Source organism: Lepidochelys kempii, chromosome 7 (genome assembly GCF_965140285.1).
Source record: "Lepidochelys kempii isolate rLepKem1 chromosome 7, rLepKem1.hap1, whole genome shotgun sequence".
Taxonomy (NCBI): domain Eukaryota; kingdom Metazoa; phylum Chordata; order Testudines; family Cheloniidae; genus Lepidochelys; species Lepidochelys kempii.
In genome coordinates, this window is record NC_136386.1 from 39,034,792 (window position 1) to 39,051,264 (window position 16,473).

The 16,473-nt window shown below is 41.7% G+C and overlaps 1 protein-coding gene across 2 annotated transcripts in view; it reads right to left on the minus strand.

Moving 5' to 3' along the window:
- ATG7 (autophagy related 7) overlaps positions 1-16,473 on the minus strand; it is a 271,180-nt gene that overhangs the window by 136,063 nt on the left and 118,644 nt on the right. For both annotated transcript variants that reach the window (XM_073352299.1, XM_073352298.1), the window contains exon 18: positions 8,095-8,217. In XM_073352299.1, coding sequence (XP_073208400.1) covers positions 8,095-8,217 — 123 coding nt within the window. The remainder of the gene's footprint in view (positions 1-8,094; positions 8,218-16,473) is intronic.

Below are 16,473 nucleotides of genomic sequence, written 5' to 3' on the forward strand. Positions count from 1 at the left end.
CACACATATATATATACATACACACACACACACACACACACATATATATATACATACACACACACACACACACATATATATATTAATTATACACACATACACACACTAAATATTTCCCATCATAGTGTTTAAATTGAATCTATAGTATTATAGGAAATGAAAAATGAATTCACACTACTGTGGTTCTTTTGAGAAATGCTGATCACTAATTTGGCTCCTGAACCACTGAGGTCTGAGTATAACTGACGTAATGGATATATATTTCTTAAATGGAACATACACTGATTGAAGAAAATCAACCGCTTACCTGTTTCTTTTGCATGTTAAGACGCAAAATTTCTCTGGGTACATAAAAATGTGTTAAACCTTTAAGAAGCAACTTGTTTAAGCTACATTTAGGTATTGAATCAGGAAAGCACTAGGGCATGTGATTTTAAGTCCATTCCTATGCAGTGAAAGCACTTAAGCATGTGCTTAAGGGACACAAGCATGGGCTTAAATTTAAGTATGTGATCAAATGCCTTTCCTAAATCAGGGCCTTAAACAGAACGTGACTGGATATATTTTATTAGATGAGGGCCTGCTAATATTACAGGATGTCATCAATATATAATTTGACAGTTGTGGTTATTCTGCATATGAAATCATATCACTGAGTCACAAAAGTGGCTACATAGTTAAGGCTGGAAGACATTTTACATTACAAATCTGATTGTGACAGATCCACTCATGAGACTAACTTTATATTCATACATGGTTGTTTTTTTGCATAAAACCTCTGTTGCTTACCTCTCTGCCCAGATAAGGGTTTTTTTCAGTAGAAAGTTTGAGGCTAACTGGACAAGCTGTTTTCACATTATGTATAATAGAATCATAGAAGATTAGGGTTGGAAGAGACCTTAGGAGGTCATCCAGTCCAACCCCCTGCTCAAAGCAGGTCCAACACCAACTAAATCATCTCAGCCACAGCTTTGTCAAGTCAGGCCTTAAAAACCTTTAAGGATGGAGATTCCACCACCTCCCTAAGTAACCCATTCCAGGGCTGCACCACCCTCCTAGTGAAATAGTGTTTTCTAATACCCAACCTAAACCGCTCCGCACTGCAATTTGAGACCTTTGCTCCTTGTTCTGTCAGCTGCCACCACTGAGAACAGCCGAGCTCCATCCTCTTTGGAAACCCCCTTCAGGTAGTTGAAGGCTAAATCATGTGCCCCAGTCCCCTAATCATTTTTGTTGCCCTCCGGTGGACTCTCTCTAATTTGTCCACATCCTTTCTGTAGTGGGGGCTCAAAACCAGACACAATACTCCAGATGTGGCCTCACCAGTGTCGAATAGAGGGAAATAATCACTTCCATCGATCTGCTAGCAATGCTCCTACTAATGCAATCCAATATGCTGTTAGCCTTCTTGGCAACAAAGGCACACTGCTGACTCATCCAGCTTCTCATCCACTGTAATCCCCAGGTCATTTTCTGCAGAACTGTTGCTCAGACAGTCAGTCTCCAACCTGTAGCAGTGCACGGGATTCTTTCGTCCTAAGTGCAGGACTCTGCACTTGTCCTTGTTGAACCTCATCAGATTTCTTTTGGCCCAACCCTCCAATTTCTTTAGGTCACTCCAGACCCTATCCCTACCCTCCAGCGTATCTACCTCTCCCCCCAGTTTAGTGTCATCGTGAACTTGTTGAAGGTGCAATCCATCCCATCATCCAGATCATTAATAAAGATGCTGAACAAAACCGGCCCCAGGACCAACCCCTTGGACACTCTGCTTGATACCAGCTGCCAAACAGACATCGAGCTGTTGATCACTACCCGTTGAGCCCAACAATCTAGCCAGCTTGCTATCCAGTTTATAGTCCATTCATCCAATCCATACTTTTTAAACTTGCTGGCAAGAATACTGTGGGAGACTGTATCAAAAGCTTTGCTAAAGTCAAGATATATCACATCCACTGCTTTCCCCATATCCACAGAGCCAGTTATCTCATCATGTTGACTGTTCCTGATCACCTTCCTCTCCTCAAGAGCTTCAAAATGGTTTCCTTGAGGACCTGCTCCATGATTTTTCCAGGGACTGAGGTGAGGCTGACCGGTCTGTAGTTCCCCAGGTTCTCCTCTTTCCCTTCCCTTTTTTAAAGATGGGCACTTTTTCCAATCGTCCGGGACCTCCCCCGATCACCACGAATTTTCAAAGATAATGGCCAATGGCTCTACAATCACACCAACCAATTCCCTCAGCACCCTCGGATACATTAGATCTGGACCCATGGACTTGTGCATGTCCAGCTTTTCTAAACAGTCCTTAACCTGTTCTTTCACCACTGAGGGCTGCTCACCTCCTCCCCATACTGTGTTGCCCAGGACAGCAGTGTGGGAGCTGACCTTGTCTGTGAAGACCAAGGCAAAGAAAGCATTGAGTACTTCAGCTTTTTCCACATCATCTGTCACTACGTTGCCTCCCCCATTCATTAAAGGTCCCACACCTTCCCTGACCTTTTTCTTGTTGCTAACATACCTGTAGAAACCCTTCTTGTGACTGTTCACATCCCTTGCTAGCAGCAACTCCTGTTGTGTTTTGGTCTTCCTCATTACACCCCTGCATGCTTGAGCAATATTTTTATACTCCTCCCTAATCATCTGTCCAAGTTTCCACTTCTTGTAAGCTTCCTTTTTGTGTTTAAGCTCACCAGAGATTTCACTGTTTAGCCAAGATGGTCGCCTGCCATATTTGCTATTCTTTCTGCACATCGGGATGGTTTGTTCCTGAGCCCTGAATAAGGCTTCTTTGAAATACAGCCAGCTTTCCTGGACTCCTTTTCCCCTCATATTAGCCTCCCAGGGGATCCTGCCCATCAGTTCCATATGGGAGTCAAAGTCTGCTTTTCTGAAGTCCAGGGTCCATATTTTGCTACTCTCCTTCCTTCCTTTTGTGAGGATCCTGAACTCAACCGCTGCCCAGGCTGCCACCCACTTCTACTTCCCCTACCAATTCTTCCCTGTTCGTAAGCAGCAGGTCAAGAGGAGAATGGCCCCTGGTTGGTTCCTCCAGGTAGTTGCACCAGGAAGTTGTCCCCAACACTCTCCAAAAACCTACTGGATTGTCTGTGCACTGCTGTATTGCTCTCCCAGCAGATGTCAGGGTGACTGAAGACCCCCATTAGAACCAGGGCCTGTGTTCTGGAAACTTCAGTTAATTGTCCGAAGAAAGCCTCGTCTACCTCATCCTCCTGGTCCAGTGGTCTATAGGACACGCCCACCACGACATCACCCTTGTTGCTCTCACTTCTAATCTTAACCCAAAGAGACTCAACAGGCTTTTCTCTAGTTTCATACTGCAGTTCTGAGCAATCATACCACTCTCTTACATACAGTGCAACTCATCACCTTTCCTCCCCTGCCTGTCCTTCCTGAACAGTTTCTACCCATCCATGACAGTGCTACAGTCATGTGAGCTACCCCAGCAAGTCTCTGTTATTCCAATCACATCAGTTCTTTGACTGTGCCAGGACTTCCAATTCTTCCTGCTTGTTTCCCAGGCTTCTTGCATTCTTGTACATGCACCTAAGATAGCTAGACGATTGCCCTGCTTTCTCAGTATGAATCAGGAGGCCCCCCACCCGTTGCACCCTCTTCCTTGCGTTTCCTCCCGGTATCCCAATTCCCCACTTACCTCAGGGTTTAGGTCACTGTCCCCCGGCGAACCTAGTTTAAAGCTCTCCTCACTAGGTCAGGAAGCCTGCCTGCGAAGATACTCTTCCCTCTCTTCATTAGGTGGATCCTATCTCTTTCTAGCAATCCTTCTACATGATTGAGGAATCCAAAGCCCTCTCTCCAACTCCATCTGCGTAACCATGCATTTACCGCCACAATTCGATGGTCCCTACCTGGGCCTTTTCCTTCAACAGGGAAGATGGATGAGAACACAACTTGCACCTCCAAATCTTTTATCTTTCTTCCCAGAGCCACGTAGTCTGCAGTGACCCACTCAAGGTCATTCTTGGCAGTGTCACTGGTGCCCATATAGAGAAGTAGGAAGGGGTAGCAGTCCGAGGGCTTGATCAGTCTCAGTAGACGCTCCATCATATCCTGAATTCTAGCTCCAGGCAAGCAGCACACTTCTCAAGTCTCTCAGTCTGGTCGGCAGATGGACGACTCTGTCCCCTTTAGGAGGGAGTCCCCGACCACCACCACCCATCTCCTCCTCTTGGGAGTGGTGGTTGTGGAACCCACATCCCTAGGACAATGCATCTCATGCCTTCTGGTCGATGGGGTCTCCTTTTGATCCTTTCCCTCAGATGGCTCTTCCAAATCATTAGCTGCAGTACTACCTGTGCAGAGCGCCTGAAAATGGTTTCTTACCACTGTCTGCATAGGGGGTACATGGGTTCTCCTCATTCTTCTTCTGGAGGTCACATGCTGCCAATTTTCTTCCGCATTCTGCGCTGCCCTCTCTGATTCTTCAACATGTTGTGCCTCCAGAACCAAACGCTGACTTCTGTCCAGAAAGTCTTCATTTTCTCTGATGTAACGCAAGGTTGATACTTGTGTCTCTAGTCCTTTAACCTTCTTTTCCAATATGGAGACCAGTTTGCACTTTGTACAGATGAAGTCACTTCTATCCTCTGGGAGAAAGACAAACATGACATCCTGTACAGATCACAACAGCTGATCAGCTGTTGAGACTTTGGAAAAAAAGTGGTTGTTTATCCATAGTTTGAAAATTATTACAATATTTTTCGTCCATTCATAAAACTCAAAAACTATTTCCTATTAAGCTTTCAAACTTGTTTATACATTAATCCTCAATTGCAACTGTGGCAATGGACTAACTTTACCAAGGAAGGAAGGAAAATCTTTTTAGTTATTAAAAGCTGATTTTTATGGTCTCCAGTACCATATAGTATCTAACAAAACTTCCATGAGAAGTCTAATGAGTCCTGGAAGATAAGCAGCCCTGTAACAGGAGCAATCATATATGTATAGTTACGAGTGAGAAGATATTTATGTAAATTAAGTTCTGTAACTCACAGGAAAAAACCCTAACACACATATCTTACAATATACAAAATTTTCCATTTAGTCTTGCCTTGTATACAGTCATATCAAACATAAGACTACCTGGAGTCAATCTAAAAATAATATTTACATGTAATAATCATGCAAACACATATGAAGATTAGGATAGCACAGTCTCCCCAAAAGGTAGCTCAGCAATAACCATGCCCCTCAGTGAGCCTCATAAATCATCAGGCAATGCTCCCCAGAACAAGTTATATCAGCCTTGTTGTTCAAGTAAACTGACCTCAGACAAACAGTTTCCACAGGCGGGTCATTAAGGGTAAAAAACATTAACAGAAATAGTAACACAAACTCAGTTGTGCACATTCTGTAAAGCAATTTTTACAAAACCTTGTACTCTGAAAAAAGATCCTTTCTTATTATCATGAAAGTGTCAGCAGTGGCAAAAATGCAACAAAGAGAGCATTATAAGACAGGAGGAATTACAAATCAAAGAAAGGTGTTAGCAGTTATTTCTCCAGGTAAACAGGCTCTAAGTTCTAATTTTCAGCCTGTTGGACCCTCTTTTTCATGAACATTCTGATTTCATTGGGGTAATAGAAACACAGTTTTGACCACCACAAGCCACAGAGGTTCTCATAAAATACAGGAGATCTTATTTATTCCAAAGTTTAGCAATTCTAATTTTATCCAAGCATTTCTGTTGTCTCTCAAAAGGAGCGGGAAGTAATCAGGAAAAGTTTATTTGCATGTACAGTACTGTGGTACTTGAGCTGATTGTAACATCTGCAACGCTTTCACATCATAAACTAATTTTCATGCCAGCAACCTCAATGCACCTACTATATAAAATGGAGCTTATGGAAATCCAGGCTTAATAAATTTAATTTTCCATACTGTAATTCCACTGATGTCAAATTTAAGCACATGTATAAGTCTTTGCAGAATCTGGGCCCTAATCAGTAAGCAATGGGAATTACTGCAGTGCAATGGATTGTTCATTGAGATCACACTGGCTCCCCATGAATAAATGATATCTGTACTGACGTATGGGCAAAACCATAATGCTAAGATTCTTCCATTCTGAACAGCAAGATTTCTAGCGCAAATATGAGGACAATATAAGCAAACTGGAAAACAGGATTCAGTCATGATTCTTCATGAGATTAATAGGGTTAAACTGAGCTCTGTATCTGATAGTATCATGTCATAAATAGAAACAATGAATGTAAAATAGCACTTTAAAAAAGTCTCACCTGTAAGAGAATTTTTTAAAAATTCAATACACCAGACAACAGTCCAGAATAAGAATTAAAGGTGTGGCCTATGCTGAGTCACTCTTTTTGCTCAGAAGAGAAACACACACAAACAACATTTTTAAAAATCTGTTTTTTTTTTATTTTTCCTTTCATGAAAAGGGTCTGTTTGTATAATTCATGCCAACATTAGGCACTGAGGAGACTTTTTAAAGTTCACTAACTGAAATAAAAAATTAATACTACTTTAATTATTGCATACAATTTAATATACTATCACAGTTCTTGGATTAATCATTCTGCTGGAAGAAGCTATTAGTTCTTTATGCCAGAAAATATTGATATTACGTAATTACTCTGAAATGCAATAACAAAAACCAGTTTTTAAAATCTGTGAGTTACAGTTCATGTTATGCTCCATATTATTAAATGTTTATGCATGTAATCTACTCTGCTGCCCACACATTTTTAATCAGATACTTTCTGCTTTTATAATAATCACCCAATTTAAGTGAAAATTATAGTTATAGATGTATGAAGTTGTAAACTGCCTCAACTTCATAGTAATCTGTATCACTCTATATAATTTTGCAGATTATAGAATATCCACAAACTGACAAGTGGAAACACCTGAATACATTCTGAAACTTGCAGACGATACTCATGGACTAATAAATGTGAAAGGATACATTCTAAATCAATTCAAATACTATTCCCTTTAATGATGTCATTAGAGCCACACAGTCTTCTAAGCAAACTGAAAAAATTACTGATGTATGGCAATTAGACCAAGGCATCACCACTATTGTGCTAATAAGTAGCATCTGAAAAACTGTACGGTGCTTGTTTCGCTTTGTTGGATCCTATCATTGCAAGTAATGATTTCTGGGGGGTTAACAATCTGATTTAATAAACCATCAGGTATTACATGGTTTCTTGTCTCCAGCATCTGCTGCAATTATTTCAAAAGGTTAAAACATGAGACCAAGAGCCAAGTCATCATTATCCCAGCAAACTTGTTAAGCAAAACTGATGAGCCATTTCCAGCTGAAAAAACAGCTAAAACCTTTTATACAGGCTACAATAACTGAATAATCACTTCTTACAGCCAACCTTAAAAACATTCATGTGGTATTACTATACCATACTGCAAGATTAATTATAGATGTACAACAGTATAGACATTTATAGGCATCAAAAGGGTCACCAATCATCAAAACAACACACTATTCAGAACTTTTATCTGTCTGATTTTAAGTAGCACACAGTCAAAATTTTATAGATCTTTATCCACTGCATTTTCCCATAAGCCAAAAAGTGTCTCATTTTTTCTTGGTCACTATGATAGTAGTGGCATATTTTCCACATCCCCCATAACAAAATAGAACTTAACTTTTGATTGACTTAAGAGACAACTGATTTCTTTAGGAAGGATCACACATTGACACTACTCACTAGGCAGCTACTTTTTCTTACAATTAACTTCCCCAAAAACTCAAGGAGAAATGTGGTTATTTTTCCTCTAACAGAAGTCTAATTGGCTGTGAACATATATATTGTACTATAGGTCTTGTGATCTTAGAAGAACTGGTTATCTCACTCTTGCAAGGGTATTTATGACCCTGTAACCCTAAGATGTTATATTGTTATCTCACTGCACAGTGTGACACGCACAAATGATTTTGTGAACAAAATGTCACTGATGAATTCTAACAGTGAATCATTTGCTCCCATGTTTATAAAGCTGAATATTAAGGATGAGGTACCTTTTGCCATTATGTGTTTAGTCTCTAAAGTCTGAAGTGTATTTTCTTACCTCAGCATCTTGAGTTTCCTGATGTAATAAAGTCAGACCTGTTAGATCTTCTAAGAAGGAATGTGAGGAATTAAAAACTTTTGCAAGGAAATTAAACCCTTCTCTTTCATACTGGTCAATGACCTGTGAAGTAAACAGACAGAAAAGGATATAAAGATAACATGTAAAAGGTTTACTATTATTCATTGCTACATATAGTCTATGAAATAAAGGACAAGCTTTTTGCACACCCATACAATTATTGTGCAATGGCTAATGAAGAAAATCACAGTGGGGTAGGGATGAGGAGAAGCATTGACAGTATTACAAACATTTTCATACCATTGCAGAGAATCTTTCATTTCAGAACTACCCATACAAGAAATGCCAATAAAAAAAGTTGTATTCTCCTTTAAAATCATGCAGGAAAATTTTGCAGATTCTGTAGAACCTGGTGGAAACCTCCATTACACTTTATTTGTTCTGTTTTGTATGTCGTGTGCAACTGGGACCAAATTTTTAGCCATCGCAACAGAGTGTACATGTCATTCCTTTGACAAGAGTTCTATTTTACATAGGATTTTTAATTTCCTAATGGTATGACTTTTTAATCACATACTAATCAAATACTATATTTCTTCCTATATCTGATATACATACATAGCATATACCATTTCTCTCACATATTTTTTTCCTGTCCATTTTGAAAAGTCCTCCCAATCACCACATCTTAAGTAAAATGCTAAGCACTTTTGGATAAGAAACAAGAGAATGACGCAAAGCTGAAATGTTTAGTAAAAAATTATCCTGTTATGTACTGTTCATATTCCACTTTTCAATGTTTTTGTGGTGAAACAACTGGAAACTGTACTGTTAACTCCTATGAATCACATTCACTCTGCTTCAGAAGGTAGGTAGCTTCCCCTAAAACTGAAGTAGCTCATTCTCCCTGGATTGCAAAAGAAGCTGGAAGTGCTGCAGCTAGTACTCTTTAATAATCACTAAATAGATTCAACTAAGTGAGACTCAATGTAAGTGATTATATTTTGTTTTATTTTAAATGAAGCATCCATTCAATGCTCCTAGTATATGTACTATTAAAAAAATGTACAACTCAGAAAAGAAGTCCTTCTTGCCCAACCACTTAAAATAAACCAAAATCACCTCTTACCCCTCTTCAATAACTTCATTCTTTTCTAATCCAACCCCTCCTCAGAAGCATAGGAGCACAAACAGGCCTTGCATTGCTGTAGCAGAAATTGTGGGAACTTGCAAAACTGTCAGCATTCATCATTAGAGATGCAGCAAAACATGTCTACAGGGCTTTCCCATACTGTACTCTAGAACTTCCGGCAAACTGCCCCAGGGGAATCTAATAGTTTTCTGCTGACCGCACTATAAGTTTAATTGGCTAAGGAGCCTGGGAGATTGACTCAAATCTTATTGTTAGATGTTTATTTAGCAGCACAAGTAGCTACTGCATACTTAGGTTTCCAAGTATTACAGACAATTATGAAAGAATGAAAAATATATTATATTAAAGAGGAGAAAAGCTGGTGCAAAAATCAAAGAGTTAAACAGTTCTGGAGGTGGTACTTTTGGAGATGAACTGAAATGGAAATCTCTGAATGCTGACATCAATAATCTCTTAACAGCGTTAATCTGAGGAAGGACAAATAAATGGATACAACAGAATGAAGAATTAAGCTTTTTCTTAAATCAAGCCATACACATTTAAACACTGAGACGTTAATAGCACTATATGTTCTAGTAGGAAATCTGGAGAAACTGTTATTAATACTCCAGAGATGTATTCCATCATACCAGGGGTTTTGTGTTTTCTCTTCAGTCCATAGGTCTGTGTGAGAAGTTAATCTGAGTAAGAAGACAACTGCTTACAAATGTACAAGTATTCCTTTCTTACATAATGATCTTTTCAAAATTCACTCCTTAGAAATCAAAACAACACTATTAGCTAAGTGCTCACAATGTATACGAAGAGAATTGGGAAACAGACTTCCATTTGAGATGTGCCTTTCTTAACATTATCTAGCATATACTGCAATACCTTTTCAAACTACTCTTTGAATATACATATATATATTTTAATGACTATTCTCCATTCCAAAAGTCTATTAAAAACAACCAGATGTGCAGCAGTTTCTTGCATCTGGCTCTTCGCAAAACACTGCATATAGAAGTCAATTTATAAACTTGAACTGCTTTCAGACATGTAGTCTGCAGAGTTATCATCATTATCCAATATGTGTTGTTATTAATTTACTTTGTTGGAACCACAATACAAAGTTTATATGACATCTCTTTAAAGATATAGGCCAAATTATATTCATGGTATGTAACAGCAGCACACAGTCCACTTGCCATAAACTGAAAAATTAGCATTATCCTGAAAAATTAGAAGCATCTCAAATACAAAGCAGATGATAACATAACATATTGGTCCTTGCCCACAGTTAAAATTTGAAGGATGTACACTACTTCTGGATAATCAAATGTCAAGGAAGTGGAAAAAGGTAATACAGGCTCAAGTAACAAAGTATTAATAAAAGTGGCAAAGAGTCCTGTGGCAATATGTCTGTTAGTTTATAAGGTGCCACAGGACTCTTTGCCGCTTTTACAGATCCAGACTAACACAGCTACCCCTCTGATATTAATAAAAGGATAGTCTCAAGGGTTAAATCAGTTTTTAAATCATGTGTATTTTCTTTTGTTACTACTAACAACTTGGAAGCTATAAACAAATAGTTACACATGTCAAATCCCTGTCCCCCTGCTGCTTCCTCTTGCCCTCAGTGAAATACAGCACCAGCCTAATTTCCCTCTCCCAAGTTCTGTTAACTTCTACCCTCCTAAACCCAGACAACATTAGATCCTAGCCAAATGCCCATCTCCAAAGTTCCCAGGAATTGTGACTCAACTCAGATTTGAACCTTTCCTGCTGCTGCTTCCCTCCTGGGCCCAGTATCATTCCTTCAGCAGCCAGAGTTCTGTATACAAACTGCCCTGCTTTATTTCAAGTATGCCTCTATGCCCTTTTATATTTGCCAGGATAGCTATGCATGAATACTTATGTTTGCATTATGTGCACTTGCAAATGAGCAGCTTGCATGATTGTACTGACATTTTCAGTGCACAGTATTGGTTTTCGATGGATGACCTGGAAGTGGAGGAATTTTTTTGTATGTTGTTGTAATGCTTCTTTGTAATGTGATCAGTATGAAAGTTCCAATTAAATGTACTTTTTAAAAAAAGGTCTGTTGATAAAATTTGAATATTAATAAAATAAGGTATGTTAATTCATAAAACTATGAGCTTAGGGTATATTATTTTGGGATCTGTTAAACTATAACAGAACCCATTTAAATTGCATACAAATGTTATGCTATTATGACCAAATCTCCTTTTGCTATAAATTGATCTTAAATTTTATTTTTCTAGAGTTGAAACTCAATTCTGTTATACATACACTCTTTCCTGTGAACATGTTGATGGCTTCACATGATCCTACGATGATATATTTAGGTTAGGAAGGCAAACATGACACTACAATGTCAGTGTCTTGAAAATCTATAATATCAACCCTAGACAGACATCGCTACTAGAGCACTCTTCTACAAGCCTTGTGGATGAGAGGGAAGCGGTAGACGTGGTATATCTTAACTTTAGTAAAGCTTTTGGTACTGTCTCACATAACATTCTCATAAACAAACTACGGAAATGCAACCTAGATGGAACTACTATAAGGTGAGTGCATAACTGGCTGGAAAACCGTTCCCAGAGAGTAGTTATCAGTGGTTCACAGTCATGCTGGAAGGGCATAACGAGTGGGTTCCCACAGGTATCAGTTCTGGGTCCAGTTCTGTTTAATATCTTCATCAATGATTTAGATAATGGCATAGAGAGTACACTTATAAAGTCTGCGGACAATACCAAGCTGGGAGAGGTTTCAAGTGCTTTGGAGGATAGGACTAAAATTCAAAGTGATCTGGACAAACTAGAGAAATGGTCTGAAGTAAATAAGATGAAATTCAATAAGGAGAAATTCAAAGTACTCCACTTAGGGTACGTCTACAGTATGAAATTATTTCAAAATTATTCTATTCGAATTTTTGGAAGCTATTTTATACATTTGGTCTTCTATGTCCCCACTAAAGTGCGTGAATTCGGCGCAGTGCGTCCATAGTACCAAGGCTAGCATCGAATGTCGGAGCGGTGCACTGTGGGTAGCTATCCCATAGTTCCCGCCACCCACTGGAATTCTGGGTTAAGCTCCCAGTGCATTATGGGGCAAAAATATTCTCATGGGTGTTTCTGGGTGTCGTCAGTTGCTCCTCCCTTTGTGAAAGCTACGGCAGACAATCGTTTCGCGCCTTTTTGGCGTACAGACGCCATACTGCTTTCAGCAGACGGTGCACCGCTGCTTTCCTGCTACTATGAATCCACTTGTCATTTCCTCTCTACTATCCACTCTCTCTCTTCCTCATCGAACACTTCCGCTGCCAACTCTGCTCGGCCATCGTGAATCGAGCAGCACAGCTTCCGCTGCCAACTCTGGTCTCCCGCTACTGCCGCGCTTCCGAGCTTCTCCATGTTGTCTGTCCTGGGCTCCCGCCTCTGTGAAAGCTACAGAAGACAACCATTTCCTGCCTTTTTTCGGCTACCGTGAACCAAACAGCACCTGTTCCACTGCCACTCTGCTCTCCTACATTTCGTGCCCTTTTTCCAGGATTACCCATGCAGATGCCATAGCCATGGAGCCCAGTCAGATCTCCGCTGCAATTTTGACCATTGTAAATACCTTGCACATTATCCAGTAGTATGTGCAGTACCTGCAAAACCGAGCAAGAAAGCAATGACAGCGCGATTACAATAGTGATGAGGACATGGACACAGACGTTCCTAGAAGCACGACATGTGGCGATTGGGAGATCATGGTGGTGTTGGCCCAGATTCATGCCATGGAACAAGGTTTCTGGGCCTGGGAAACAAGCACAGACTGGTGGGACCACATAGTGTTGCAGGTATGGGATGATTCCCAGTGGCTGAGAAACTTTTGTATGTGTAGGGCCACTTTCATGGAACTTTGTGACTTGCTGTCCCCTGCCCTGAAGCGCAGACACCAAAATGAGAGCAGCCCTCACAGTTGAGAAGCGAGTGGCCATAGCCCTGTAGAAGCTTGCAATGCCCGACAGCTACCGGTCAGTCGGGAATCAGTTTCGAGTGCGCAAATCTACTGTGGGGGCTGCTGTGCTGCAAGTAGCCAATGCAATCATTGGCCAGCTGCTATCAAGGGTAGTGACTTCAGGAAATGTGCGGACTATTGTGGATGGCTTTAATGCGCTGGGGTTCCCTAACTGCAGCGGGGCGATAGATGGAATGCGTATATCCCTATCTTAGCCCCGGAACACCGGGGCAGCCAGTACATAAACCACAAAGGGTACTTTTCCATGGCGCTGCAAGCACTGGTGAGTCACAAGGGATGTTTCACCAACGTCAACGTGGGATGGCCGGGAAAGGTACATGACGCTCGCATCTTCAGGAACTCTGGGCTGTTTGAACAGCTGCAGGAAGGAACTTACTTCCCAGACCAGAAAATTACTGTTGGGGATATTGAAATGCCAATAATTATCCCTGGGGACCCAACCTACCCCTTAATGCCATGGCTCATGAAGCCGTACAGAGGCACCCTGGAGAGTAGTAAGGAGCAGTTCAACTATAGGCTGAGCAAGTACAGAATGGTGGTAGAATGTGCTTTTGGACATTTGAAAGCACGCTGGCGCAGTTTACTGACTCGTTTAGATCTCAGCACAACCAATATTCCAATTGTAATTGCTGCTTGTTGTGTGCTCCACAATATCTGTGAGAGTAAGGGGGAGACATTTATGGAGGGGTGGAAGGTTGAGGCAACTCGCCTAGCGGCCAGTTTCGCACAGCCAGAAAAGAGGGCGCTTAGAAGAGCGCAGCAGGGCACGCTGCACGTCAGTGAACCTTTGAAAGCCAGTTTCAGGACTGGCCAGGGTACAGTGTGACAGTTGTGTTTGTTTCTCTTAAAGTTACCCACCCCCTATACATATGAAAGGAAATAAAGTCACAATTGTTTAAAAAACGTTCTTTATTATTTGTTGCACAAAACATTGAGAGAAATCAAAAGCTAGACGGGGGTGGGTGGGTGGGTATTGGGTTGGGGGGTGGAGGAGGAGGGAAGCACAAGTCCAGAAACCAAATAAAAATTTAGGATATGTCAGCTTTCTGCTGCTTGTGCAATCCTCTGGGGTTGACTGTGGGGGTCCCCATAGCCTCCCACCCCCACGTGTTCTTGGGCGTCTGGGTGAGGAGGCTATGGAACTTGGGGAGGAGAGAGGGTGGTTATTCAGGGGCTGCAGCTGCAGTCTGTGGTCTTACTGCCTTTCCCGCATTAGAACCTGTCTAAAGCATGTCAGTTTGCTCCCCCTTGAGCTTGACCATAGCATCCTGCCTGCTCTCATCACGCACATTCCTCCTCTCTTCTTATTCATGCAACGCTTTATGCAACTCCGTAACTGTTTGCCTCCACGCATTCAGTTGGGCCCTATCAGTGCGGGAGGACTGCATGAGCTTGGCAAACATGTCATCCCAAATTTGTTTTTTCCGCCTTCTAATCTGAACCAGCCTCTGGGACAGGAGTACATAGGGGCCATGTTGAAACATTTGCACCTGCTGTGGGAGAAGAAAAAGGGAGGGTAGTATTTTAAAACATACATTTTAGAAAACAAAAGGGACACTTTCTCAGTGAAACAGCCAATTCATAGTACACAGCACATGTTCTTTCTGTACAAGGTCTCATTTTTCCTCTTATACTGAAGTGCCTGCCACTTTGGTGTGAGTAAGCCATCACATGTGGCTGCGCAACAGAATTCAGCTTGCAGGCAACCACTGTAAGCCCTAGGGGCACGTGGGGTTCTGTTTCTTCCACATTCATTTCAATGCTTTCAATCTGCCAGGCCCCCTTTCCCATAGCAAGCAATGCCTGGTGGGTTTGCCATATAAAAGGAGGGCCTGCGGGCTCTCTGGAATGATCGCTTCACACAACACCCTCCCTCCCCACCGCCCCACACACACTGCGTGGCTCTGATGGGACTCTGAGCAGGGGTGAGCCCATTAAACTAAACGCAAACAGCCCAGCGTGGCTGGGTTTCCCCCCATCACATGGCTCCGATCAAGCTCTCACTCACCAGAAGTGCCTTCTCCAGGGTCATGGTCCGGGAGCATGTCTTGGGAGTGGGGGGAGGCTATTGGCTCCAGCATTAAGAATAGTTCCTGGCTAGGGGGGAAAACAGATTCCCTACTTGCTGCCTGTGTACTGTCCTCCTCCTCCTCTTCTTCGACCTCCAAAAATTCATCCTCCTCGCTCCATGCTACTCCCTCCTTGCAGGTGTCCACGGACAGTGATGGGGTAGTGGTGGCGTCACCTCCCATAATTGCATGCAGCTCACAGTAGAAGCGGCATGTATGTGGCTGATCCAGAGCGCCCATTTGCCTCCCTGGCTTTTTGGTACACTTGCCTGAGCTCCTTGATTTTTGTACGACACTGCTCTGCGTCTCTTTCCGTCATGGCACTGGAGACTTTAGCGTACATATTTGCGTTTCTTTTTTTGGAACGTAGTTCTGCCATAACATATTCGTCTCTCCAACATGCAATGAGATCCAGTGCCTCCCGTTTGGACCATGCTGGAGCTCGTCTGCGAATCGGGACTGTGTGGTCTCTTGTGATGGTGGATTCTGCATGATAGCCTGTGATGGTGGACTGTGCTGATGGTCACCTGTGCTGATGGTGACCAAACTGGAAATTCAAAAGTTCCTGGGGCTTTTACTGCCTACCTGGCTAATGCATCAGAGTTGAGAGTGTTGTCCAGAGCGGTCACAAGGGGGCATTCTGGGATAGCTCCCGGAGGCCAATAACGTTGAATTGCATCCACAGTACCTGTAACCCGGAACTGCGATCTCGATTTTAGCGCTACTCCACTTGCCGAGGTGGAGTACAGAAATCAAATTAAAGAGCCCTTTAAACCGAAAAAACTGGTTTGGTCGTGTGAACCAAATCAGTTTTATTTTGAAGTAACTCAGCTAATTCTGAAATAACCACGTACTGTAGACCAGGCCTTAGAAGGAACAATCAGTTGCACACATACAAAAGGGGAAATGACTGCCTAGGGAAGGAGTACTGCGGAAAGGGATCTGGGGATCATAGTGGATCACAAGCTAAATGTGAGTCAACCCTGTAACACTGTTACAAAAAAAAGCAAACATCATTCAGGGATGTATTAGCAGGAGTATTGTAAGCAAGGCATGAGAAGTAATTCTTCTGCTTTACTCTGCACTGATTAGGTCTCAACTGGAGTA